Below are 19,395 nucleotides of genomic sequence, written 5' to 3'. Positions count from 1 at the left end.
TACGACCCAGCAATCGCACTACTGGGTATTTACCCTAAAGATACAAATGTGGTGATCTGAAGGGACACCTGCACCCGGATATTTATAGCAGCAATGTCCATAATAGCCAAACTATGGAAAGAACCTAGATGTCCATCAATAGATGAATGGATCAAGAAGATGTGGTATATATACACAATGGAATACTATGCAGCCATCAAAAGAAATGAAATCTTGCCATTGGCAGCAACGTGGATGGAACTAGAGGGTATTATGCTGAGTGAAATAAGTCAATCAGAGAAAGACAACTATCATATGATCTCTTTGATATGAGGAAGTTGAGATGCAACATGGGGGAGTTGGGGGTAGGAAGAGAATACATAAAATAAGACGGGATCGGGAGGGAGACAAACCATAAGAGACTCTTAATCTCAAAAACAAACTGAGGGTTGCTGCGGGAAGGGGAGTCGGGAGAGGGTGGCTGGGTTATGGACATTGGGGAGGGTATGTGCTATGGTGAGTGCTGTGAAGTGTGTAAACCTGGCGATTCACAGACCTGTACCCCTGGGGCTAATAATACATTACATGTTAATTTAAAAAAATTTTAAGAAAGAATGAAATGTTCTTGGAAGCAGGGTCTTTAAAGAGGTAATTAAGTTAAAATGAAGCCCTTACGGTGGGCGCTAATCCAATCTGACCGGTGTCTTTATAAGGAAAGGGACGGGGGACCCAGGCACGGAGGGAAGGTGGTGTGGGGACCCAGGGAGAAGACAGCCATCTACACGCCACGAAAACCGGCCGTGCTGGCACCTTGATCTCGGATTTCTAGCCTCTGGAACTGTGAGATATGACATTTCAATGCTTAAGCCACTTCTTACGACAGCACTAGCAAACTCATACAGGGAAGCAAAGGCAGGTGCGGGGTGGGGGAAGCTGGGGTGGAACCGGCAGCAGCAGGTTGATCCAGGGAGTGTACGATCCTGCAGCCTCCATCATCTTGTACTCTGGCCCTGGGCTGTTCCCCCCATTCTCTGGGGCATCCTCTTGGGGGAAGGACACACAGTCTGCAACTTTGGGGCACATCTTAGGGCTCCAGATCCAAACGGAGAGTGAGAGCTACCCTGACAGTCCCTATTTGGAACCGTCTCCGTGAACGCATTTAGGGTTTCCCCTTCCAGAGTTCAGCGCCCATTCCTGGGGCCATTGGTACCGCCCTGGGGCGGAGGGTTGGAATTGGTTCATCCAGGATCCTGTGATGTCCCTGAAGGCAGGAGTGGAGGGGGAGGGGGGACAGGGGGAGGGAGGCAGGGAAGGGAAGAGGAGCCCCTGGATCGGCCCGACCCCCCCCCCCCCAGAAGGGAAGGGGGAGCCATCCCGACAGGGAAAGGAATGGGCCCCAGACCACATAGCTTGGGTCTGTGGCCGAGCCTGCAGGGACAGTCAGCCCTGGGCCAGGTCTGTGACTTGGGGTGGGGTTGGAAGAGGCAGGCGGGCCGGTGCCTCAGCTGGTGTCACCAATTTGCTCCGAGGCCTTGGGTGAGTGTCCCAAACCTACGCTTTTGTTTCCTGTTTTTTTGTTTGCGTCTTAATAAAATGGGTTCGATGGGGGTGTGGCGTGAGATTAGCTATTATAGGAACTCACTGAACCAGACCGTTCTAGGCCCTAAATTATTACCTTGTTTTAAGCCAGGAGCTCATGGGGCTGCCTGCAAGCCTGTAATTTACAGAGCGATTTTCTGCCCGGCAGAAGGAGCGGGTCCAGCTTCCACTAATGTCGTGCTTAATACGGAGGAAGTCGCTTTTGCCCTGGGAGCACCTGGCTTGAGGATTTTTTTTTTTTTTTTACTGTAACAGCTGGGTGTGGCCGTTCAGGCTCAGGCCGTTGGTTTTTAGCCCAGACTCTGGCAAGAGCCAGTCTGCTCCCCGGTCCCGCTCACTCATCCGGGACCCTGGGAATCTAGGTAACCCCTCCATGCCTCAGTGTCCCCATCTGTCAGATGAGAACAGCCATGCCTACCTGAAGGGGTTGCTGGGGGGAATTCAAAGGGCAAAACCATGTCCAGCTGGGATTCTCAACCGGAGGGCGGGGAATTCTGCCTCCCCAGGGGACATTGGTGATGTCTGGACAAATATGGGAGTTTTCATGACTGGAAGGGGAGGGGACGATCCCAGCATCCGGCAAGAAAAGGCCAGGGATACCGCTATGCACCCTGCAATGCCCAGGACAGGCCCCCGACAAAGTATGTCCTGAACGTCAATGGTGCTGAGGTTGGGGAAACCCTGCGGTAAAGGGCAAGGCTGGCGGTTATTAGGTCTAACCTCTGGATCTGACCTTGAATCTGTCCCTGCTCCTGTGAACTGCTGGGTACTGGGACTCAGGTTTCTTGCCCTCTGAATATCAGGGGGCTCTTCTCCCCTGGGATCCATGATTGCCCCACTGCTAGGGAGGGGAGACCTGAATCAGGGAAGAGAAAACCTTTGGGCCACATTAAAGCACCCACTGCCAGAGTCGCCTAAGAGCCACGGGCACTCATCCCTCAGGACATGAGACCTGGTGGGCTGCCCCCATTGCTGGGAGGCTAGAGACCCCATCCCACGGAGCCAATGAGATTCCACCCAGAGACTCTGCTTATCCTCTTTCGATGAGCAGGGCTTCAAAGAGACATCTCAGGTTTCTACTTGTGGTCATTTCTGTCCTGACAGTCCACCTCATGGGCCCATTGTGTCATTGTGTGGCCCAAGGAGCCCAGTTTAGCTGTGATCTAGAGCAAAGGGAAAGAGGGACCCGTCGGCAAAAGGTGGGACTTCATGTCCTGTTAGAAAGCTCTGCTTGCAATCAGAGTGACACAGATCGGCAGGAGCCCAGCAGGTTCCTCCAGCACTCTTGGGAGATGAGCCCTTCATTTCTTTCTCCCAGCTATGTGGGCCTTTTTTCAGTCCTACTTACTCTGGCCCTCCTACCACAGGACCTTTGCACATGCTGCCCCCACTCTCTAGAATCCTTTTCCCTTTCCTCTTCACCTGCTGAACTCTCCTCTCTCCAGGCCTCACCTCCTCTTGATTACAGTAAATGCCCATGTGATAAGCCCTCCCAACTACCAGCTACCTCTGCTCTCAAGACTGGTCGTGGTTACACTCTCCCATTGCTCGAGGAGTATTTTATTGTGTTTTTTTTCCTCGCTGGACTGGAAGGTCTGCAATAGCAGTGGCTGGGCCGGACTTCATTCACCACTATATCCTCAGCACCCAGCTTAGTTCTGACTGCCTGGAATGTTCTTCCCCGGGGTCTTAGCAGGGCTGGCTCCTCAGAACTTAGGATTCAGTTCATAGGTCCTCTGGGAGCCCCCACCCTTCCATCACGTTACCGCTGTCTGTGCTCAGTCCCCCTGGCCACGGGTGAGCTTCTGCGAGCTGGGAAGAGGGCCCAAGAGCAGGATCAGTTGGCCCCTGGATCTTGGACGCCCAGCCTCTGAACTGGGAAAAACAAATGTCTGTTGTGTCAGCCCTCCGGTATGTGATGTTTGTCATGGCAGCCTGAGCTGAAAACGAGTACCCTGGGATGAGTGACACGGGCAAGTGGCTGATGCTAAGGGCGGGGTCACATGTCAGATGCTTCCCTCCTGGCACCGGGAGGGCAGGCCCCAGCCTTTTCCAGCAGGACAGAGCGCATCTGAACTCCACTTGGGGTGATGTCACCAGGTGAAGTAGGTCCTGCCCTGGGAGGCAGGGGAAGGGGTGGACCCCCGACATGGGGGTGGTGGGAATCGCATAGGGGGGTCAGACGACCCGGGGGTGGGGAAGCAGAGGGCTTCCTGAGTCCCTGCCTTGGGAATTCTTAGCTTTTTTGGAGCTGGGAAACTCCTCCACCTCCCCAACCTCAGTTTCCCCATCTAGGAAATGGGTTGGTAATCTCCTCTCTCAAAGCGGCTGTTGGTAAGATTAAAGGAGAGAAAAAGGCTACCTGATCAGTAAAGCGCTGTGCAGTAGTATTTATTGTTACGGGGTTAAAATTCACTCCTGGGAAGACACGGGGCCGTGACCAGGCACGGAAAGGCCAGGGGCATCATCTCTGCTCACGGATAACTCGTCCTCTGTGCAGCCACAAGCTGCCTCTGTGTTGGGAAGTTCTTCTTGCCAGCCAGCCATTGGCAATAATGCTGGCTTCGGAAGCTGCTGTGTCCGCTGGCTTTTCGCTCCTCCGCCGCTGGGAGCCCGCTGGAGCCTGGGAGAGCAGCGTAGAAGAGACAGTGCCCGGACATATGCTTTTTGCCAGATGGTGGGAGGGCTAGGCTTGGATCCATAGAGGGTTCCGGGGTCCCCCACAGCAGATACCCTAATCTCGTCCTGCCGAATCTTCCCGTTCGACCACATGGAGCCCTGCTGAGGGACCTCAAGATGTGGGGTCCCTGTTCTGCGCTCTCCCTCCCCGGGCCCCTTCCATGCCGGCTGGGCCGTGCAGAGGCCCCTTCCCTTCTCCCGCATCTGGTCCAGGTTTTCTTGCAGCTTCTTCCTGCCTCTTATAGCCTGGGCCCTGATGACAGGTTTTTAGGAGAAAGGCTCAGAGTCTGCCGGGCAGGTGCCTTCCGAGGGCTCGGGTCCCTAGCTTCTTGCAGAAATACGGGATGCCTCTGCTTACTCTGGTTCTCCCCAACCTCTGGCACCAACTACCTCTTTTAAAGGGGCTAGTACCCGTGCGCACTGAGGACACCTCTCCAAGAAGCATTCCCAGGTCTGGAAGCCCTAAGACCACACCTCGGGCCCTGTGGACAGGCGGCGGCGGGTCACTGTTCCGTCCGTGGCCGCTCTGCCAGCCGGAGTCCGATTGCTCCCAGAATCTCTCCGCTCAGTCCTGCCCACCCCTGAAGCAGAGCGGACGTTTGGGGTTTTCTCTTCAGCAGACAAAGGCCACCGGATTTGACTGTGTGTGGAGGTTGTTCGTTTATCAGCCGACCTGTCCTTGTGGGAAAAGCCGGTTCCAAATGCTCCTCTGGCTGCGAAGGATGGGGCCGTGGGCTGGGAAAGAATGTACCACTGGGCCTGGAAGGTGCTTTCAACGTTGCTCGTGTTGCCCCAGACCTGCTGGTCTGATGCTGCAAATTGTGGCGGGGGGGCAAGGCCATCCCGCCAGTGACCCCCCAAATTGTCCACTTGCCCATCCTATCCCCTATGGGAATGAATGGGGGAGGGAAGCGTCAGCTTCATGTCTGACAACTCGGGCCAACGTTGGCTTTAAAGCTTCAGAGCTGCACGCGGGCCCCCTTGTGCCCCCTTTCCTCACCCCGTGGCAGTCATTTCCCGCCTGGCTTGAAAGAGGCAGATCCTGGGGTCCCGGGTCGCCCAGCCTGGATGCTGGCTTGGGAGGGACCTGAGGCATCAGGTTAGAGGGGAGCCCCCCCACCCCATCCTGGCTGTGGGCTCTGCATCTTCAGGCGCCTTGTGCGTCTGCATGTCATGCGGATCCTGGGGTTCGGAACCCCAGCAAAGCTAAGGTAGATACCGGAGCTTCTCCCTCAGGCCCTGGAGTCGGAGATGTGACCCTCGGAGGCTAAACATTCAGACGAACGGCAGGGGCCATCCACCTGTCCACCAGCCAGGCGTTTGGTTTCCAGGGGCAAGAGAAGCTGTGCTTATCTTAAGGTCAGAGAAAAAAGCATGGTCGTCGGCCCTGGGGAGGAGTCATTCTCAAGTTCATCACGCCTTGGTGGAGGCTTTTCCTAGGAGGGCGAACAGTTCATTGGGTTGAAGAATGTGGGCTTTGATGGTTCTCAGAGGCGGATACTTACCTGTCCGAGTCTTGGAAATTCAGACCTCTCGTGACTCTTGGGCGAATGGCTTCAGTGTTGTGATCCCCCCAGATGATTCTGACAACTCAAGCATCAGTAGAAACCCAATGCATCTTGGTCCTCCCAAATCACTCAGCGCCAAGGTCAGCAGGCTCAAGCCCGAACACATGAATCAGACTGGTTTTCCAGGGTGGTATAACGTAGGCTTTTCCCCTCTCTCTTTGGTCAAGCCCTACTGGGGGCTCTAGAGAGTCTGAATGGTAGGCATTCCTTGTCCTCCTTTTGCACATGGCCCCAACCAGAACACAGCTGCAGAGGACCCGTTCAATGTCTGTTCTGCGTCGTGAATGGGAAATTGGGCGCTTCCTCTGTCCCCATACTTTCCCACCTGTCTCCTGAGAGGTTACAAAGTGTGTTACAGACATTAGCAAGTGTTAATTCTCATGACGTCCCTGGAAGGGAGCCAGGAGTATTGTAGATGAAGACGTTGAGGCACAGAGAGGTGAGGCCACCGGGAAGAAGTCACACAGCAGAACAGTGGCAGAGTCAGGCAAAGGGCTGGGGGTTCCGTCCACCACCTTCATGACTTTGCTCTGCAAGGTTCGTCTCAGGGAGGGTGCTGGGAAGCACACCTGTTTCAGGTGACTGAGACGTCACAACCAAGTGTCACCGTTGTTGGGTCAACAGTGACAAGCATTTCCCTGCTTCCAATCCCAAGCCCACGGTCATAGCTGGTTGTCACTGATCTGAGTCCATCATCCCTGGTCCTATCCTCAGGATATCCTTTATCCCAATGACAGGAAATCTGCATTTCCTGGAAACTTTGCTGCTAAGCCCCACCCCTCCCTGATCACCCACCTGCCTCCACCTGCCCAGAGCAGCCACTCATGAGAGGAGAAGGCAAACAGCCGTTCTACGTGTCCACCCCGTGTGACACACGGCTTTTAGGATGGAAGGGAATGACCATCCCATTTTGCGTTCTCCCAAGAGAGATTCAGTGACCCAAGTCAGAACCGGAGTTCTCGGTCATCGGGGATACGGGGACTGGAGCCAAGAGGTCCCCCAGGCTGGCCAGAAGGGCCCATTGGTCAGCCTCAGGCTTTGCTGGCTCCTTACACTGCCAGTGCTGGGCTCTGCGTGTCTGATTGGAGTCGCGCCTGCTCCTTCTGGAAGGGTGTTTTGGGGAACCGCCGGCCTCCTTCCCTCTTGGCAGCTCCGTTCAAGGCTCCAGGGACCGCCTGGACTGCTCACTGGCTGACAGTTGCTCTGAGGCGGAGCCTGGGTTACAGAGAGGCTGGGTCGACAGGTCCTTCCACCGAGCTGGAAGGTCCACAGCCTGCTCGAGACAGGCAGACTGGAGCCACCTTGTTCCCTGGAGCTCCCGTCTGCTGGGGTTTTGCCCAGGAGTAGAGGAGTATCCTTGGCCCGCGGTCCCTATGTACAGTGGAGACAGCATCTGGATACTCGTCCTCGGTGGGTGTGTTCATGCTGGGTCTGGCGGAGAATCCATTCCTTACACGTTGGTGACCTCGAGGCCGTTGTAGCCTTCCAGACGGCACTGCTCTGACCTGCCCTGGGGGTCATCATCTCCACAGTCTTCATTTTGAAGAGAGCCATAGTCATCATGAAAGTCGGGGTCTTTGTTGCTGAAGCCCCTTCCTATCTTCCCCAGGGGCAGCTGAGAGGAGAGAAAACGAGAAGAAGCAGTGGGGAGAAGAGAAGAGGAATTGAGTGTTTTGGATCTGGGGAATGCAGGGGTCCCCCGTTCTAATTGCTGTGTGACCTTAAGCAACTTGTCTAACCTCTCTGTGCTCCTATTAGTAATCCTCCTCTGCTGCTCAGAGACACCAAGAGGGTTTTGTGAGCTAACCTTACGAGGGAGCTTCATGTTCCCAACTGAAGGAACTGGTAAGTTGCTAAGGGTGAGGACAGATACAGTCTTTTTGATTATCCTCAAAAGCCTCCCATCTCCCTCCTCAGCAGGAGGAGAGTTGAGAATGGATACGATGGAGAAGTGAGCATGTCTGAGCCTGGGCGTGAAGTCTGACCGTGTTCCTGGGTCAGGAAGAAATATTCTAGCACCTCCTGGTGTGGCAGAAAGAGCATGTATTTTGGAGGCCCACAAACCGGAGTGTGGATCCCTGCTCTGTCACTTTCCAGCTGTGTGACCCTGGACCCGTGGCTTGCCCTCTCTGAGCCTCCATTTTCTCAGTTTTCAAGGGGGAATAGCGATTCCTTTCTCTCGGAGTAGTCGTGAAGAGTAGAAATCAGACCTGTAAAGCACACAGCGAGGTACTAGCAAAGGGTAGCTACTATTGTAAGACGCACCAGGCTCCCAGACAGATTTTTCTCTTATTGTGAACATCTCTCTATGCTAATAATCCAGACAGCGCTTTGTAACTCTTCATGTCCCTGACTGCTTTTGTTTCCAGACCACTGGTCCTCAACCTTTTGGTCAGTGTTGCCACCTTAAAAAAGGAGACTTTTAAGATATTTTCCCCCTACTCACACCCCCCCACCATGAAATTTTCACACCAAAGACACTGTGCTTCTGTTCATGTCCTGTATATATACCTGTTCCTCATAGAGAGAAAGGGTGAGGGGTTTGCCTCTCCCCCTAGGAACCAATTTCTACCCCATTCAAGACTGCATGGTCTAGACTGAGCTCGCCCGAGAGTATGGTGGGGGTTTACTCATGCATTCCCCATTCGCGCTCAGGATGGTGCCTCAAACCCCATCAGTACCCAAAAAATGTTTGCCTAATGAACAGGAGGATTTTGGATTATCCACTTCTCCCGTCTGTACCTTCATGCTTTACCCAGTCTGAGTCTGGGTAAACAGAGAGAGGCAAACTGCGCGCCCTCTCATAGACCGGAGGCTACTCTGTGGCTGTCAGTTGGGTCGCTGAAGTTCAAAACTTTGGCTGCAGCGAGGGCTCCCCCTCACCCCAGAGCCTTGGCTTTGAGACCCAGGTGGGTCCCAAAACGTCCTGTAAAGCAGCTGCCCAGGTGATCCTGATGCAGGCAGGTGAGACCCACGCTTCCAGATGCTACTCTAAGCCTGGGCAGAGTGCAGGGTTTGGGGGGAGTGGAGGTTGGGGGGTGGGGGTTGGGGATGGGGCTTAAGCATCATGCAGGTCATCTGATGGTGACTTCCTCCCTCCTGGTTGCACCTGTGACCTGGCCCTTTGGTCCTCCTCCACAGGCCAAAGAGGAGCTAGGAGGGGACAGTATGGGCCCAGATGACAACAAGACCTCCCCCGGGCTGTAGGACTCACAGGCGAAGGCATCCAGTGACTTACCCGGCCAGCCTTGTACTTGATACCGCCACCGCTGTTCTCCTCCTTCCCTGCCCGCGTGATGCTGGAGGCCCTCCCTGGGGGTGTCCCGAAACGCTCAGCCTCCCGGATGCCTGAGGAGCTAGAGAGAGACCCAGACTGAGTCAGCTACAGCCCTCCCAAGAGACACACACTCTCCCATGGGTGACAATGACCATAACTGCTGTGATTTACTGTGGACCTCCTGCGTGGCCCCACATGCTCAACGTTTGCTGAATGCAATCCTCACAGCGTCCCTGCATGACAGTTGGGGCACGCGGTGGGGGGGCGTGGTGCGGGGGGGAGGCCCAGAGAGGTTAAGCGATTTGTCCAGGATTACCCAGCTGGGAGCGGCAGAGCCAGGACCTGAACCCAAGTCTCTGAGACTGCAAGGTCATGTTCTTCCCCCTCCAGCGTGCTACAAACTTTCCCAGGAAAGGGAGGACTAGATGGGCGAATCCCCCCATTTGAGCTCACTGGTATGACTTGAGAAGCATCAGGAAAATCTCCCCCACTCTGCATTTGAAATCTGCACCCCCTGCCCCCACCACTGACTTAGTGCCTGAAGCGACCCCACTGCTCCTTGCGTCAAAGCATCAAAGGCTTCTGTTAGACTAGGATTCGGAGAACTGCAACCTGCAGCCAGCCCACTGACTTTGCCAATAAAGTTTTATTGGAACCCCGCCATGCCCATTAGTTTACATGTTGTCGTAGCCTACTTTCTCGCTGTAAGGACAGAGTTGAGGTCCTTGAACCCTTCCAGAAACCCTGAGAAGGGGTGATTATCCTCATTTCAAGTTGGCGGAACTGAGGCTCAGAGGGGGCAAGTTTCTTGCCTAAAATCACACAGATGATGAAGGAGGAGCCAGAATTGAGCCCTTGAAGGCCCTGCTCTGTCCCCCGTATTACACGGGACCACCCCTGAACCACCCCAGCACCTGCTCCCTAGGCTCACATTTCAATCACTGCCAGGGGTTGGGTGGGCAGAACGTCATAACACATCACCTTCTCATGGGTGCCTGAATATCTCAGTGTGTTCCTTCCCCCATTGGGAGCACCCCTGTCCCCCTCCCCCAATCTGTAACTTGGGAAGCCTGCCAGCCACGGAGGTGGGAGATATGACAAGGTGTCTTATTCTGAGTGCTTGACGGCAGAGTCTGTCAGAGCTCACGGAGGAATGGTTCTTCCTCACTGAAATGCTAAGGAGAAAGCTGGAACAAGCCCATCAACAGAAAGGAGGGCCCCACGGAACCAGTTCCAGAGGAAAGCACGTCACGGAGACACTCCGATGCGTGTGTGAAGCCGGGAGGCGTGAACTATCAGTTGTTTGGCGGGGGCGGGTTCTGTGTCAGGAGCACTGCCTACAGTTTGCCTCCCGGAATCCTGCTAACAAAGCCGCCGGGAAGGGAGGACATGTTCCCATATTACAGATGAGAGACTGAGGTTCAGAGGCTTGAAGTCACTGGTTTGTGTCTAATACAGGAGAAAGCAGCACAGCCCGGATCTGAACCCATTTTCCAGCCATTTCCCCTGTGGTGGAAGAAAGGGAGGCGCTGGTAGTGGGTTTGGAAAAATCATTGATAATATTGTTGGGCGCCTCACCGTACCTGCGTTCCTTTCCCAATTGCTTTATGCACTGTGTTGCCCTATCAGGCTCCAAGCCTTGGATTCATCCTGGGATGGAGTCTTGGGTTAGCTCTTGATAGCTATTCAATGGTCAGGGATGTTTCTCCATCTGAATCTTTCCGCCCCATCAGAGCATTCTGGAAGGACTCGCCTTAAAGGGCCAGCACCACTGGCCCTGCTCCCTCTCTCTCAGGAAAGCTGAAGTCAGCAACAGAAGGAGGGGGAGCAAGAGGGCAGGGCATCTTTACTGCTTGGACTGCTGCAGAGACGTCCTGGGGGCAAAGCCTGAAGAACCTGGTTAATATAATCCCCAGGCATGTGATTAAGTACTGAGGTGATATTAACCAAGCCCGGAGATCACTGTCTCTACTGGTGTTTTGCTTAGCAGGGGACTCTTGGTGCCAACAGGGATGGTCTCTAAAATTTCTTAGGAACTCATGAAGTTCTGTTTCCCCTGAGTTGACTGAGATCTCTTCCCATGGCCTGTGGCAAGTTCTCAGCAAAGGGCTCTGAGGAGAACTGACACCTGGGCCATGGATAGACACTGCCTCTCGGTGCCCTGGCTGACCAGCTCAGACCCCTCGTCTGTAAAATGAGGAGGAGGACCAAGTCCAATTTCCACTTCCTTATCCTCTTATTGGAAGGATTGCTTTCATGTCATTCCTAAGGGAATCCCTGGCCTCCCAACAGCATAAGAACCCACCCTATTTGTGCCCCACGAGAAACTTCCCCAGGGCTCACGCATGAATTCTAGATGGTCCTTAATGCACGTGTGACCTTAGGCGTGGTCAAGGGTTTAATCAGACACACGAATGCCTGCTAATCTTTAGCTAGTGCTGCCTGTCCAGGGCTCAGAATATATTAAGGCCATTACAGGTCACACGGCGCCAGATGGGGGTCAAGGAAGATGGACAATTCTTAGGAGAAAAGCCACTTTCCTGAACCTGTTGCATCATGGCTCATGGACTAGGGTTCTTGTCAAACTCTGGTCTCCATACTTAAAAATGCCCGAAATGTAGCTTCCTGGGCTCTCCCAGGAAATACTGGTCCTATAGATCTGAGTTTGGGCAGATCCCCACCAATGATTTTGCTATTGGGATCTGTGGCTCTCACTCTGAGAATCTCTTGGATATCAGCCTACCGACAGGGAAGAGCAGTTCAAGACTTTTGGATCATTGCCACAGATGCACAATCCTTGCCGCCTCCACCAAGCTTCAGTTTCTGTATAACATGGGGTGTGGCCCAGCTGCTTCCTGAGGCTTCATGTGGTTTGGGGGTTCAGCACTCAGGGTTCTGACTCAGAGAGCCTCAGATTCAAATGTGAGCTCAACAAAATGGACAAAGCTTTAGCTAGACTGATGGAGATTACAGAGGGACTCAAATGATTGAAACCAGGAATGAGAGAGGAGACAGCCCTACCAGTTCTACAGAAATAAGAGATTATAGGGAAATGATTATAAAACCAACTGTATGGGGGCATCTGGGTGGCTCAGTGGGTTAAGCCTCTGCCTTTGGCTCAGGTCATGATCTCAGGGTTCTGGGATTGAGCCCTGCATCAGGTTCTCTGCTGAACAGGGAGCCTGCTTCCTACCCCCCCTTTCTGCCTGCCTCTCTGCCTACTTGTGATCTCTCTCTCTCTCTCTCTCTGTCAAATAAATAAATAAAATATTTTTAAAATTAAAAAATTAAAAATAATAAATAAACAATTTTATGCCAACCAATTAGCTAACCTAGATGAAACACAAATTTCTAGGAAGATATAAACTATTCAAACTGATTCAAGAAGAAATAGAAAATCTGAACATATTTATAACAAAATTGAAGTAGGGGGGAAAAAACCCAACTTTCTACAAAGAAAGGAATGTGGTTTCACCAGTGAATTTTACCAAATGTTTAAGGAATAATGACACCAATCCTTCACACACTTTCAAGAAAGAAAGAAAGAAAGAAAGAAAGAAAGAAAGAAAGAAAGAAAGAAAGAAAGGAAGGAAGGAAGGAAGGAAGGAAGAAAGAAAGGGGAAATACTTCCTAACTCATCCTATGAGGCCAGTATTACTCTGATACCAAAACCACGTAAAAATATCACAAGAAAAAGTACCTGCAGACCAACATCCTTTACAAATACAGGTGTAAAAAATCCTCATCAAAATGCTAGCACACCTAGTCCAGCAACATGTAAAAAGGACCAAGTGGGATTTATCCTAGGAATGCAAGGTTGGCTCAATGTTATGAAAGCCAATGTAATATGTCATATTAATAGAGCAAAGGACAAATCTGGGCTCAGCTCCTTATTAGCTGTGTGACCTTGGGCAAGTACTTTGGCCCCCTTCAAATGAGATGTTTCCATCTATAAAGGAGGGATAGTGACACCAATTTCTTGGTCTTGTCATGAGAATGAAATTAGTGCCCACAGCAAGTGTCCACTAAATGGTGACTTTAGCTTAACTGCAATTATTTTAAGGAGAGAGTCCACTAGGAGGGCATCTAATCTGTCTGTCCAGGTGCTTTTCCTCTGGCCAATTTTCCAATGAGGAGACTGGGATCAGCAGGCTGACGTGGCCAGCTCACTGGGACCATCAGCACCTTTAGTATCCTCACTCCTGCCTCCAAACCTCTGTCTCCACAGCTCTCCCTGCCTGGAGTGGCCACCTCTTTTTCAACTGTGACCTTCAGGCTCAAGCACTTTGCTTCTTGGAGCCTCTGTTTCCTGATTTGTAGAAGGAGGCCACTGTGTTGTAGGGAAGTAGTGGGATCCAGGAAGGGCGGGAGCCGGGGAAGGTCAGGATCACCGGCTTCCGGGGCCCCAGAGTGGGAGCCAGCAGCCCACACTCACGTGGCTGGGTGGAAGACAGCGCTCATCTCCTCTGCCAGGTGCCTTCGGAGGATGTGCTTCCCACTGGGGATGCCCAGGGCGGTAGCCATGGCCTCGGCGTTGAACGTGGGCTCCAGCACCAACACAGCACCGTGGATGCCACTGTTGGTCAGGTTGTCCGCATACTCCTGAGGGCAAGGCACGGGGATGGTCAGGCTGCAGTGGGGGGCTGCCCTGTTAGCTTGACAGGTCTGCCCTGGTGTCCTGCTCTCTGAGGCTGAGAGGGCCACCCTGTCATCCCGAGGTGTCCTGAGGAGCTGCCCTGCTCTAGGCAGGGACATGCCCCCCATAGCAAGGTCTTGTCCCCTTAGGGACTGGGTAGTATAAGGCAGTATAAGCCGGAGGGGGAATGCCCCCACTCTTTTAGGGCCATGAGGACCAAGACTACTTTGTCACTGACGTAACCCCAGATCTTGCCAGGCAGCCCATAAATATTTGTCCAATGAGATGGGCCTGGATTCGCCCAGCCCTGCTTCAGAGGACAGCCCAGCCTCTCCACCCCTGCTATGGGAAAGCCTTCATGAATGGGGTCCTGGTGCAGGGGTGGGGTGAGCGCTCCCTCTTCTTGAGCGACAGGAGGCAGGCATTCTCGCCCGCTTGGGCGATAACACTGGCTTACAGAAAACGGACACACAAACATGCATGGGATTTACAGATGCCTGCGAGCCGCTCCAGCCCACCCCCCGCCCGCCAGACCCTCACCTTCAGGTCAATGTCCCGCACCCACTTGAGCACCCGCTGGTTGGTCCAGACCACGGGGTCTATGTTCTGTGTCTCGCAGCGGGCGCGGCGCTCCTGGAGGGCCTTGTGGGGGTGGGGAGACAGTGGGTCAGTTGGGGGTGGGGGAACACGCATGGGGTCCCAAAGAGCAAGCATCCATGGTGCTGGGGGAGTTCTGGCCGGCGAGCACTGGCTCCTCTGGCCACGTCAGTCTGGGGCTTGGCCTTTCATTCTGGGAAATGGGGAGAAGCCTGCTTCTGGGGGCGAAGGGCTGGGTGAGACCCAGCTGCTGCCTAGTTTGTACGACCCAGACACCCCACTTTCCTGACATGGAGTAGGGGCCCAACAATGCGGGTCTTCCATGAAGGGCTGACTTCTGTGGGTGCACCCAGCCCCCGGGGACAATGAGCGTCACCAACAAAACATCACCTCAGTACCATGTGGAGGGATCAGCCTGGTCCCCTTTCGCCAGCCTCCCTGGGGGACTGGCCTCCAGATAAAGGGCTCCCCGCCTCCAGCCCCCACGTGCCGTGCCCATTTCCAAGCTTCACTGTCACGATCTGCTGGCAGGTCTCCCTCCTTCACCAGACTGCGGTTCCGGGGCTGGGGGCGGGGGCAGAGCCCGCACCTTACTACTTCTGGTGCCCAGGGCCCTGCGGGGTGTGTGTGAGAAGGACTGAAGAGCCAGACAGATCCCTCCTCTGTGCCGCTCCTCCTGACCCTGAGGGGCTTGTGCTCTGACCTCACTTTAAGAAAACAAAGCCATCTGGATAGTCTCTGCCCTGCAGGGCCCAGCGGCCTTGGGAATATTTGGGTCCCAGGGGAGCTGAAGCAGGTGCCCCATGCTGTCTGACTTGGCAGGGCTCAGAATCAAAGGGGCAGTCAGAGCCCAAACCCTGACTCTCCCCCTGGTCCCTGGTCACCTCGCTGGCCTCCCTGTTCTCCCTGTTCACTTCCCCTGCCTTAGACCAAACACTGGGACCCCATAGTCTGTCCTCTGGGCCTTTGCTCATGCTGTTCCCTCTGCTAGGTTGCTTTTCCCTCACATCTCCTGCTGACTGATGCCTGGAATTCCTCTCTTAGGTCTCAGGCCAGCTGTCACGACCTCAGGGAAGCTCTCCCTGATCCCTCCGGAAGCTGCACCTTTGGGTTTTCATAAAATCCTGGACTTCCCCATTGGGCCAACTTTCCATGGTATGGTGGCATCAGCTTCGTTGTGGTTCTCCCTGATGGGCAGAGAAACTCTTGGAGAATGAGGGTTCCCCACTTTCCCTGAATAGGACACAGGGCCTGACCCATGCCCAATAAGCAGCTGTTGGAAGAAGGAAGGAAGAGGGGGAGGGATGGGTGCGTGGATGACGAGGTCGGTGGACCTCGGTGCGATGGATGCCTGATGGGCAGATAGTTGGGTGGACAGACAGTGGGAGCCAGGGGCAGAAAGAAGGGCTGTAGAAGATGCCTCCATCGCCTGCTCTGGTCCTTACCTCCCTGTTGAAGTTCACTTGGTACAGCAGCTCGATCCCCAGCAGGATGCTGACCTGGTGGAACTTCTTGGACACATTCAGGTGTTTCTCCAGGTCCCGTTTCATCAGGGAGTGCAGCATTCGCCCGTCCACCAGGTGGTTTTGGAAGGCCTGAGAGTACTGGGACAGCCCGATGTCATTCAGCCAGGCCTTGGCCACCCAGTGATGGTCCAGGTCAGCGGCTTTGGACAGGCTGGTGAGGACAGACATGGCCAGAGAGAGAGGTGGGTGGGGACAGGTGGCAGAAACAGAGGAAGTGGGGTAGAAATGGGGCAGAGATGGGCAGAGATGGAGATGGAAAAGAACAGGGTGGGGGGAAGTGGGGGACCAAGAAATCTCAGAGATGGGCAGGAAAAAGCATGGAGTGGAGAGACAGAGAGGGAGAAAGAGACAAAGCGGAGATGGGGAGAGAGGCGGAGGCAGAGATTGGAAGGAGAGAGAGAGAGACAGACAGAGAAACAGAGAGCGATCCCCAAAGAAGAGAAGGGGGATCACCAGAGTGGCAGCCAAAGGGAATGGGAAAAGGGAAGAAAGCCCATTCAGATGCGCGGAGTCGAAAGAGACGGTGGCAGAGCAGCAGGGAGAGTACGGAGGGAGGAGACATATCCAGGAGCCCTCAGCATCCCCACCTGCCCCTGGGTGTGGTCCCCTCCGCACACTCCTCCGCAGTATCCCCGAAGCCCGCACAGCTGTGGCCTCGGCCATTTCTCCTCGTTCTACAAACCAGGAAGCTTTCAGACCTTGCCCAGAGTCACCCGGTGGCACGTCTTGGAATCAGAATTAAAACCCCCTCTTTGCCTATTTCAAGCCCTCTCTCCTCACCGCTCTATCTCAGCTTTCTCTCTGTCCCACACCTGTCTCAGTGCTGCTCACACAGTAGGGGCGCAACCCGTATTTCTCCAATGCAGAAAGAGGTAGGATGATCCTAGTCCCAGGTCCCCCAGACTGTCATTTCCCTGATTGCCACACGGTGGCAGCCTCACAGAAGGAATGAAAACAGAGCATCCCACCTGCGGAGGGACTTGAGCAATGACGGGCAGGACGCCAGGTTGGGGGCGGGGGGCACTAAGGGATCAGGACTTGACAGGGAAATATGGGCTTACACAGCGACACTGCTCTCCTCCCCAGGTCTGGGATCAGGACCGGCATTCTTCCCCTCCCCGCAGATAGAATACCCCACACCCTCTTCCCAGCCCCTCCCTGTGCCCCCATCTCTAAGAACTGCCCCACCAGCCACTCTTGAGTGGGACTTCAGCTCCTGACTCAGCTTCCTCCTTTCCACTCTCCACTGCTCACTCTGGACACCTCGGAGTCGCCCTGGACTCTGCCCGCCAACGGGTCTCCCTGCCCCTGAGTCCTCCCAGTCCCTGTCCCTTATCCAGGACCGCAGCGCCCCCTGCTGGTGCTCCTATATGGGTCCTCGCTGTCCTTCAGTCCACCAGGGCACACTGAACAGCGGCTGACCGCTGTGCTCGGGAGGGCCGCGGTCACAGGACGGGCACATCTTCCTTCCTGGGCTCTTCCCTTCTTTCTTCTTCTCCACACTCTCCATTCCCTGGTGGCACCATTTCCACGGCTCTGGGTTACATTTGTAAATGAAGACCGCCACCTCTCCCTTCTTCTCTCTTCTGAGACCCTGCTGCTCACTACCTGCTGCCTTGGCATCTCCTGTCACACGTCTCACATTTGATGAGCTCCAAGTTAAATTCCATGTCCCCTCTCCCAGCTCTTCCCCATCCCCAGCCATCACCCGGCTCCGGTCCCCATCTGCCCTCTTCTCCCCTTCTTCCCCAGGTCTATCAGTCCCTCTGGTCCGTATGTCTGTCCCCTTTTCTCCTTTCCTGGGTTCAAGCTCCTACCACCTCTGGCATAGATTTCGGCAGTTGCCTCCTTACTTCCCCCTGCATCGCCCCCTGCCGGCCCTGCCCCTTCTCATCCACTTTACCCACAGTAGCCAGATGGCCTTTTAAAAATATTAATCTAGGGACGCCTGGGTGGCTCAGTTGGTTAAGCAGCTGCCTTCGGCTCAGGCCATGATCCCAGCGTCCTGGGATCAAGTCCCACATCAGGCTCCTTGCTCGGCAGGGAGCCTGCTTCTCCCTCTGTCTCTGCCTGCCACTCCGTCTGCCTGTGCTCGCTCTCGCTCCCTCTCTCTCTCTGACAAATAAATAAAATCTTTAAAACTAAAAACTAAAAAATAATAAAAATATTAATCTACAATCATGTCCCTCCTCTGTTTAAAACCTCCCAGTGGAGGAACCTTAAATGCGCCTTACAAAGTGAAAGAAGCCAATCTGAAAAGACTACGTACTATATGATTCTCGTTATATGACATTCTGGAAAAGGCAGAACTATGGAGACAGTCAAAAGATTAGTGGTTGCCAGGGGTTAGGGAGACGGAAGGATGAGCCGGTAGAGCACAGGGGATTTCTTAGGCAGTGAAATTATTCAGCATATATACTGTCGCGACGAATGCATGTTCGTCCAAACCCGCAGAGGGCACAACACCAAGAGCAATCCGTTATGTAAACTATGGACTCTGGGTGATTGGGATGCGTAGGTGTGGGTTCCTCATCTGTGACAAACGCTCCATCTGGTGGGAGGTGGGATGATGGGGGAGGCCGTGCTGGAGTCAGGGAAGGAGGGATATGGGAACCCTCTATACCCTCCTTTCAATTTTGCTGTGAAACTAAAACTGCTCTAAAAAAATTCATTACTTTAAAAATGAGAGAGGGGGAAAAAGTTTTTTTTTTTTTTTCAAAAAAACAACTAACATTGAGAGAATTTATCATCAGAGGAATAAACTGCAGGAAATGTTGAAGAGATTTTTTCAAGAGGCAAGAAAATAATAACATATGGAAACTTCCCCCACATGAAAGAATAGAGGAGAACTCCTAGAAGACACAATTAAAAAAAAGAAAGAAAGAAACGCACTGGATTCGGAAATGGGAAGATTTGAATGGACATTTCTCCAAAGAAGACATGTGAGTGGCCAATAAACACACAAAATGATGCCCGTCACTAATCATTAGGGAAGTGCAAATTTCTCTACAATGAGATACCAATTCATACCCATTAGTATGGCTAAAAAAACCCGAGAAAACAACTGTTGTTGGGGGTGTGGTGAAATCAGAACCCTCGTGTGCTGTGGGTGAGGCTCTAAGGTGGTGTAACCTCCATGGAAAACAGTATGGCGGTTCCTCAAAAAGTCAAAAATAGAATTACCTTATGATCCAGCAATTCAACTTTTGGGTAAATACCAAAAAAGAGTTGAAAGCAGGGTCTCAAAGAGATAGCAATACACCTACGTTCATGGCAGCATTATCCACAGTAGCTAAAATGTGGAGGCTGCCAACATCTACCAACAGAGGAGGGGCTAAGCAAAAGTTGCTCTCTATACACGGTGGAATGCATTCAGCTTTAAAAAGGAAGGATGTTTTGACACGAGCTGCATGGAAGACTCTTGAAGACATGATGCTAAGTGATGTAAGCCGGGCCCCAAAAGACAAATCCTGTGTGATTCCACTTAAATGAGGTACTGAGAGCAGTCAAAACCATAAAGGCAGAAAGTAGAAG

General features: G+C 53.4%; 1 protein-coding gene across 4 annotated transcripts in view; it reads right to left on the bottom strand.

Annotated features, from left to right (window-relative positions):
• Positions 1-3,944: 3,944 nt before the first annotated feature.
• The window catches only part of KAZN (kazrin, periplakin interacting protein), a 1,028,312-nt gene continuing 1,012,861 nt past the window's right edge, over positions 3,945-19,395 (bottom strand). For all 4 annotated transcript variants that reach the window (XM_082685450.1, XM_082685449.1, XM_082685451.1 and 1 more), the window contains 5 exons: positions 15,781-16,012; positions 14,279-14,380; positions 13,538-13,704; positions 9,064-9,181; positions 3,945-7,440 (listed from right to left, as the gene is read on the bottom strand). In XM_082685450.1, coding sequence (XP_082541576.1) covers positions 7,276-7,440; positions 9,064-9,181; positions 13,538-13,704; positions 14,279-14,380; positions 15,781-16,012 — 784 coding nt within the window. In that variant the 3' untranslated portion in view covers positions 3,945-7,275. The remainder of the gene's footprint in view (positions 7,441-9,063; positions 9,182-13,537; positions 13,705-14,278; positions 14,381-15,780; positions 16,013-19,395) is intronic.

This window comes from Mustela nivalis (genome assembly GCF_964662115.1).
Source record: "Mustela nivalis genome assembly, chromosome: 10".
NCBI classification, from domain to species: Eukaryota; Metazoa; Chordata; class Mammalia; order Carnivora; family Mustelidae; genus Mustela; species Mustela nivalis.
The sequence above is the reverse complement of the archived record's forward strand: the minus strand, read 5'-3'. Positions and strand labels throughout refer to the sequence as shown.